The sequence below is a fragment of the Pygoscelis adeliae genome, unplaced genomic scaffold (genome assembly GCF_000699105.1).
Source record: "Pygoscelis adeliae isolate BGI_AS28 unplaced genomic scaffold, ASM69910v1 Scaffold3, whole genome shotgun sequence".
Classification (NCBI taxonomy): domain Eukaryota; kingdom Metazoa; phylum Chordata; class Aves; order Sphenisciformes; family Spheniscidae; genus Pygoscelis; species Pygoscelis adeliae.
Window position 1 is genome coordinate 2,256,284 of NW_008824446.1, and position 9,022 is coordinate 2,265,305.

General features: G+C 33.9%; 1 protein-coding gene across 1 annotated transcript in view; it reads left to right on the plus strand.

The window, feature by feature from the left end:
* Positions 1-3,051, plus strand: part of FMN1 (formin 1) — a 147,321-nt gene extending 144,270 nt beyond the window's left edge. The window contains exons 16-17 of the mRNA XM_009320985.1: positions 1,805-1,889; positions 2,973-3,051. Of these exons, the coding sequence (XP_009319260.1) occupies positions 1,805-1,889; positions 2,973-3,017 (130 nt within the window). The 3' untranslated portion in view covers positions 3,018-3,051. The remainder of the gene's footprint in view (positions 1-1,804; positions 1,890-2,972) is intronic.
* The last annotated feature ends 5,971 nt before the right edge of the window (positions 3,052-9,022 follow it).

Here is a 9,022-nt window from a genome sequence, read left to right on the forward strand (position 1 = left end):
AACACATCATCATCTTTGCATAAACTTTGTAGCTGTGAGTAATAGCATGCTGTCCAGCGGCTGCTATCATCCATCATTAAGAAGTAAACTGTGCTGATTAACAAAAAATTGTAAAAAAATGGAATGGTGTATTGCCACTTGGTTGTTTACCTGTAGAAACAGGGAACACTAAATGAGTTTTAAAAAGACTTCAGATATATTTTAAAATGTACAGAATAATAATTTCATATTTATGTATTTGAGGGTGTACTTACAGCTTCAATCAATCTTGTAGCTAAATAGTGTTGAAAATAAATTTACTTAAAAATAGTGTAACTGTTTCCTTCTGTTCTTAAGCACTGGAAAGTGAGACAACACTAATAACTACCCAGCAGAGCTTCTAAAATTCATAGCTCAGAGAAGGAATTTTAGTTTCCAACATTGAGCATTGATAAAGACAGTAATGAACTTATGAATGTGTTCTATACTTTTAAAAGAAGTTGTCCAGAATCTAGTTTGCTGCTAGTGTTACAGCAAGGAAGCACACATCAGTAATTGCAGCTATAATCCACTTTCCTTTTTGCTTTTCTTCCAAAATTCCTCAAAAATTGAGTGTGTCAAAAGTGGTTTGAACTGGACATGGTATTTGAAATACTTTTTGACTGGCCATAGCAATTATTTCTGCCACTGGAAAAAATTAAATAGGAGAAGAAAGTAGAATTTTTCAGTTCAAGAGTGCCAAGAAATCTGTTGTTTATAGTAAAAGACTGATTTGGTGTGTATTAGTGAAAATTGGTTTGCTGAGTTCTCCTTGCTTGTAAAAATTAACTCTCAACTTCTTTCCCTCTGCATTTTGCATATAGAATTGTAAAGTAGGTGTTTATAGCATCAGCATTTTAAAGGCACTGATAGCTAGGCGGATACTGTCTTAGGAGTGCCAAGAATTTTCTTTCCTTTTTATCACTGTTTAGCACATAATTTCCCCTGCTCTTTCCGCTGTCTGTAAGAGGAGAGTCAAGTCCCTTTTTGTTAAATTCTCCATTTCTCCTTTTCCTCCTGATTAAAGTTCTGATTGGGTTCTTCTTGTTAAATCCCCACAGAAACAAGGGTTCTGTATGCAAGACCTTAAGAGCAAAAGGCAAGAAACTGAGGAATCAGATCTGTGTTCTCCTGTCCCCTTCTCTCAATAGTGCTTTCAGTAGACTGGTCTGCACACAAGACAGGTTTAACTACACCTAGACAAGAACCGCTCCTAATTTGCCTCTCCTCCTATTACCACATCAATGACTGGTCAGCCAATTCCATATAAATCAACGGGGAAAACATTAAGGAAAAACTGGCAGATGCTTTCATTTAAAGATTTTCAGAGCAAATATAATGTGTAGCTTGGCAAATGGCCTACTAAAATAGTATATTCGATATATACAACAGATTGAGCCAGCTAGCTTTTGGTTTTTTTCAGAGGAGACTCTTCTTGCCTTGACACTGCAGCTTTTTTGGTGGGAAAGATACTCCATAAAACCCAGCTCCTCCATAAAACCCAGATCCTGCAAGAACAGAGGAATTGTTTGCCTGGTGACATTTTCAGTGAGCAATACAGGCAGACTGTCCTTTTGCTTTTGATTTTCTCTACGCAAAAATGTACTCTATTCTACTTTTGGTACTTTATTAAGTGCCTTTGAATAATAATAGCAGTTTGTTGGGCTAATGTGCCTAAAAGAAGTTCGGGTGATGGTTCTTACAGATAGAGTATATACCAAACAGAGCCAGAACAGCTTTAATTTCTTTGAATCTAACGTTGTCTTTTCTATGTATTTTGTTTCAGAATTAAAGTGGCTCAGCAATCAGTAAGTAAGTTAACTGCAGAGAAGAAAGTTGAAACGAAGAAAATCAATCCTACAGCTAGCCTGGTATGATGTGTTTCTCAGTATGACATTCAGAAGGGTTTTTGTGACACTATTCTTGTCATTCCGAATGATGGGAGGTGTCTGCTGTTGTTGAAGTGTGACATAGTATGCTTAGTTTGAATGTAGCAGAGTGATTTTCTTCCTAAGGAGAAATCTTTAAGCTTATGCCCTACGGTAGTCCAACAGTTAAGTTTAAAACTTAGTTTAGTTGTGCCTAAGCATGGTTCTGCTATTTTATATGACAAAATATGGTAAGAGCTGCTTTTCTGGTTCCTTCCGCCCTCCCACTGAAGTCTGTTGTATTTTCTTCCATGCTCCGTAGTGCATTCAGGCTCGCTGCATATATTTGTCCAATGACTGAGCATGTGTTTTTTTCCAAAATCTTTTTTGCTCTGTTAAATAATGGTAGAAGGGATTAAATCCCCATTTTGTTCCTTGCTGTTTTCCTTTTTTTTTTTGATACAACACAGAAGGAGGACTAATAATTTACACTGTAGATAAAACCTTTTTTGTCTGTGTGCAAGGCACATAGGTTAGATCAGCATTTCTCAAACAGTAGGATGCAAGAGACTAAGGGAAGGAAATGTACATGAAGGAATCAGTATATTATTTCCATTCCCAGCAGAGCATATCAGTTGCAGGACAGCCAGCAGAGATATGAATGACTACACGTGCTTGGGAAGAGGTCATTAAACAATATAATCTAGCTAATGCTAAATTGGAGCCTTTGTGTCAGCAGAAACCATTCCAGACAAGAGGAGGTATTAGATTCACATGAATTTGAAAAGTATCTGGTTTTCTCTAGCTGCACTGGTCTTCACAGAGCTGTGTATTTTTAAAGGTACACAGTATTTGACAAGCGTGTAGCTAAAGCAAGCTCAGTTTCTCTACAGTAAGTAATGAACTGGTTCTAAGCCTTCCTTGAGTGCTCCAGGTGTTAATTTTTTTTAATTAAAGAAAACTCTAATCTACTGTGACTCATTTAGTACTTCTCAGATTTCTAGACCAAATGCTCATGGCAACTTGAGAGGAGATGGAAAATTATAGACAAGAATGATAATAAAACTGTTTCTTTTTCTTTAACAGAAAGAAAGACTACGTCAAAAGGAAGCCAATGTGACTGCCAACTGAAAGAAGAAAGATGAAAATGTTAGCGTGACTTCATACCTTGCATGATGCTTTACTACACCCATGGCCCAGGGAGCACCTTATATTAGATACTGAATTTTGCTTTGCTGATCTGTTCCAAGACAATCCACTAAAGACTTTTCAGTTCCTTCGGAAGGGTTTGTACATTCAGTGGAGGGGATTCTAAGAAGGTTTTTACATGGGAAGTCAAAACTATTTTCTGTCACTCTTCCTTACATTGCTTAAAATGCATCTGTTTGTTAACGGTTATTTAAAGTACTCTGTGCATAATGCATTAATATGGAAGAGCTAAAATGAGCATTTTGGATGCTGAGTTAAGTAATGACTAACAACCTGCAGGTTATTTACAGGGCTTTTTGTAGATGAGAGCAAATATACCATTCAGCTCACAAAAGACTCACATCATACTTTTTGTTACTTCAGCAGTAACTGAGGTAAAATTGACTGATTCTAAATTATTTTACAGTGTCTTAAGTATTGGATGCATCTTTCTAAAACTGATTAAATGTAATTATAGATTTATGCTGTATTTTACTATAAATATTTTTATAGAAGCTTCAGCTTATGCCATACATTGAAATGGAAACAATATTTTGCACATGAAAAGGAATAGCTTCAAATTCTTTAGTTTTATGATTGATGGCATAACTGATTCATTATTTTTATGGTTTTAACCTAACATTTCCTAAATTTTGAGCTTCAAAAGAAAAATGATAAAAATGTATATTTTTATTTCAGTATATATTGAAAATATCAATTCCATAAAATGATGGTTTTATTAGTCATTATTCATTGAACTAAAATACAACAATATGTCTCCATGAAGTTGCACATTTGCCATTAAATCTCTGGCTTTCAATTCTATTGAAAGCTTTCTTTTAAACAGTTAATATCTCACTCTAAAATATATTATGCAGCCTGCTCTTGTCCCCCTATATTTGTATGAAGAATGTGTCCAGCATACATATATATATAATTTAATTTAATAAGTAAAACTTGAGGAAGAAATAAAAGAGTCTCGCTGTCCTCCTGTAACATTATAACCATTGCCCGTAAAGTAGCAGAGCCTGAAAAACCCCCGCAGAATATCCACTGTTACTTGAATGTTCTTACTGCATTTTAAGGATTTGGACTCTTAGAAGGTGAGATCTTGAAGCAGAAGTTAATTTAAGGTAAAACAGAAAAGTGATTTTTAAATACAAGTAGGTAACGGCCTATAAATAGGAACAACAAACTGGGGAAAACATCCTTCTGCTTGCTGTCTGTAAAAGACAAATCCCCTTCTTTATGATAATGGTGTCTGAAGTTGGTGACAAAGAGAAATTAGGTGAAACAAAAATGTACAAAAAAGTAATGGGGGAAGGTATTAGTCCTTTGCTTAGAAGCTGGAAAAAATATACATGAGACAGACATGGGTTATCCATACAGCAAATTAGATAGAGAAACTGCGATGAAACCTAAGGCAAAGTCGTCCCTAGAAGTGTATGCTTATTAAGGAGAACAGCAGTTGTGGACACCCCCATTCATGAATTAACTTGAAGGTTTCATATATTGCACGTTTCTTAAATGAGTATCTCTCTCATTCCTTCATAAATAAAAATAAGGGGATCAAGATTCCCTTGTATGTTTTGGAGTTTCTAGCTGCTGCAGATATACTCGAGATGTGTAAGCATAATTCTTATGAAAACAGTCAATAATATACCAGCAAAAATAATCTGATTTGTAGTTTGACTATTGCCATTGCAGAGAAATAAATTCCAAAGATTTAAATTTTCTATCTTCCACCAAATAGGTAAAGTACATTTGTTTCCAGTATTATTAGTGATAAACAACAGGAGCAATAATGCTTGTAAAAGCCAAAGAACAACAGCAAGCAAGGCAATTCTGATGAGTGTTTAAGCAAACAAGTGTTGAGTTTTGATATAGTTTTCTATCTATCATGAAGATAGTGTGTATTGCCATTTGACTTGATCGGGAATTTTTCAATGAAATGTTTCACTTGAAATATTAATCAACAAGAGTAGCACTGTTTGTGAGAAAGGATTGGTCTTCAAAATTCTCATTAGAAATATATTATGGAAAAAAGTTTTTAAATTATTGAAATATCCTGTTTCAAAATTTTTAAATGTGAAGTTTCATTTTTCAGTTCAAATTGACTTTTCATTTTGAAATGTTGAAAAATGTATATAAAAAGGGATTAAAATTAAAATTATTGGTGTAAAGCATTCCTTGATGAGATTTATAATTCTTTTTTCAGATTATCAATTTGCCAAAGTTTTGAGAATTTAGGCTATTTTTTCAGAAGATTCAAAAACTTATATAGCACAGAGACATTGTTTCTTCCTCATCCTCAATTCTGCTGATTTTACTCTCGAGACAGAGATTCTGATTCCAGCTTCACCCATGACTTAAATCCTCCTACTACTAGTAGAGGATTTTTATTTTTAAATGAAAAAAAAGAATTCACCCAGACTATTTGATTCATTCTCTTAATCAAGACTTTAAGACTCTTGGATGGAATTTGTCAGCTAAATATCACACTTGCACCCCTAGTGATACCCAGAAGTGTCTTCAGACAGTGATTGAAGTGACAATGGTACACCTGCTGACCTTAACTAAAATGTTGTATTAGAGAAGAGAAATTAACAGTATTATATATGTAAGCTGTTCAATTATGAAATATTTAGACACTACAGACATAACACGTGGGCATCAACCAGCATTCATCTTGGGGTCACCAAGTGTCACCAAAAGTTGTTTTAAGCTTGCATTGAGTTTGGTGCCTGACTTTACCCTGAGCTTTCTAGTTTGGGGGGGATAAAAGGAGAGAAGGAGAAAAGAAAGAAAATAAAAAGATGGACTGGAACAGAAATCTCTGGTACGTGTCTACATTGCTGTCAAGGAAGTAAAAGTAAAGAGTGGACTAAATTAAGCCAAGCAGCAATAGCTAGACAGTTACAATTTTCTGGGCTCTGTAATTTAAAATACCTCTACACTACAGAGAAGTCACTTCTGTGACCACAAAGTAGATGTGGCTTAAGAGGGGTTTTTTTTCTGTTTTTTATTTTGTTTTCTACTCTCCTGTTATTGCCAAGCTTCTCAAAGTCTGTAAAGCAAAGCACTATTAAAACCCATATTACTCAGTATGTGCTTACTACCCAGGAAAGTTATATACATTACTGATTTATAAATCAAATTATTAGGAAGAATTCAGTGTAGATGAGTAAATATCAGTAATTTCTGAAGTGCTCTTTACCTTATTTACAACATTACCACTTACTGATTTTAAAATGAAAAACCTTTTAGGGTCTTTGAGATATTTTGACAATATAAATTATATTTTCATTATGTTTTTATTAATCTATGAAAACTACCCAGGTGTTTTGCCATGACTAACCCATGTAAATGTTTTATCATGCGCTTTATTATAGGGTTGTAAATGTATAGATTGAATAATATTATACTTTTGTATTTAACAGAATTTTTTTGCAGCAAAACAGAAACTGCATGATCTTCAGTTTCTGTACATACAGAACATTAAAGTAGAATGGATGGAATATTGAGAAAGCAGAAAGAAAAATAATTGAACGTCTTAGGCGGTTCTAGGAAGGATAAAGTTTACATAGGATTTCAACCTTTCTGAATTGCTGAGGATATGTCCTCCAGCCAGATATAAACAGCCAGGGTATCTCTGACCAGTCTAATTTTTTTCTACATGAAACATGAATAAAATATTTTGTTTTCCATGTGACATACAGGGTTCTTATTGCCCTGATTCTCCAGTAAATTGTTAGCAATTTCTTTCTTATATCTACACATCTTTCCTAGCTGATTAATATGGGACAGTGGTATTAATATGGGACTGTGTATTTACTTATTTAGTAATACTATTTCTTTATTGCTTCAGGTCAATATCTTAAAAATGGATGCCTTAATCTTGTGTGGGTGTGGAATTTCAGGAACACCCAAACAAGTTAGAAATATTCTTCTTATTACAGCATTGATGTGTTTTTGAAAATCCACCTCCTTATTCTATGTTTAGACACAAGTCTAAGCTTATAATTTCAGAAAATCATATCCATGTAGTTTTTGCTCATTCTTGGCCTTGTCTCAATCTTGTTCAATATTGTTATGGATCTCGTTCTTTCTTTTTTCTTGTTCTTTCCTTTTTTTTTTGTTTTTAAATGCCTTTAGAATGTATTAATGCCAGGTAGTGGATTTCAGGATTTACAGTCTGGAGAGTTCTCTTTGGCATTATTCTTTTGAAAATAAGCCTGTGTATTTGCATATAAAGAAAATAAAAAAGTTGAGGTAACTTGTTTATAGTCAATAAGTTGCTTCAAAGAGAGAAAATACTAGGAACTAAATGGTTCCTTGAGCCAGCAAGGAAAAATATAACAAAAACAGTTCAAATAGAACTAGACAGAAAAATGTAACAATAAGTATGTCAAAAGACCAAATAAAATATTTTTTTCTCAGCTGTAATGAAATATTCTTATCCAAGTTAGAAGAGCTCTTTGTTGTGATTTTTAAATTTAAAATACCACAAATAGTGTGGTGTAGAACAACATAATGCAGGAAACCATTGTCAAATTAGAAACGTTTGTATTTCAAATGATTAATTAGTTAATATGTCTGATGCATCTTGTAGTATTTACAAGGTAGCAAATTCATGTACTCAGGAATTCAACACTGTTTTAGAGATTCCCAATCTAGGTCTGAGAAAACTGGCATTTTGGATTGCACAATGTGAAATCCCAGAATCACAGAAACCCTAGTTCCTTAGTATTTGTCAAAGGTTTGAGCATATGCAAGGGAGTTTACTTTGGGTACAGCTAACGTGATGCAAAATTTAAACAACAGTCTCTCCTTTTAGTGAATTATTAGATATGACCTGTTAATATCATTACCAAACATTTCCACTGCTCAATAGGGTTTGAGCCATAACAATTTTATGCAATTGTTGATCTAATGTTCAAAACTTATACAAGCAAAATTGGTAAAACTCTTCAAAAATACTTGGTTTTGCAAGTTTTTTTTTTCAAAATGCCTGCAAGAACTTTTATTTCTTGATTTTTTTTTTACAATTTTTTCAATTAAAAAAATCTTCTTAGAAACATTACTAAAATGGATGTTAGGTTTTTTCCACTTTTTGAAAATGTGGTACACCTAAACTCTGTAATATTTTCAGTAAATTTGGCAAGCTTCAACTGGCTTTAAATGATTTTGATTTAATACTTCATAGAATTCAAGCTTTGAAATTAGAGCCTTTTTGTAAAATGTAAGTACTGGGTATAAGAGAACATTTGTTTTAAGAAGCAATGAATTAAAAATGCTGAACTGATAACTTAGACCCAGAATGCACCACCTTCCTGGGAGGACATTACCAAGTAACATAAGCTTTCCCATAATGTAGAACAGCATTGCATTTCCTGTGGTTTGTTTCTGCCAGATGTCATCTTAGAGTAAATTAAAGGCAGGATTTTTTTTTTTTTATTTTCAGATATTTCTGGTTAATTTAATTTCATACTTTGTCACCTCAATTTCATCTTTAACAATCTAATATTAAGGTAGTACGAAGCCTTTTTATAGAGGCCAATAGTGTAAGTGCTTATATATGCAAATAGTTTTATTTATCTAAGTATTCCTGTGGCCCACACAGTAAAAAATATCCATAGAGGACATTATGGAGTCATGAGACTGAATAAAATCTCTTTTAGAATCCTGTTATGAAAATTATCCTGAACTATCCCAGTATGGGACATGGATTTCTTTTCTGTGGTAAGATCTGCCTCAAAAGGTTTTGGAGCTCTGGGAGCTTTTGGAGGATGGAGGATGAGGCTGTGGGCATGGCGTCTTTGCTCTAGCCATCAATTCCCAAAAGTATGGCTTCTCTGGAGTTACACTGCAGTTGAATTCCCTGAGCCAAGATTGCCCCAGGGGCTCCTGGAAGGGAGACTGGAAAATACCATCAATGGCCATACATT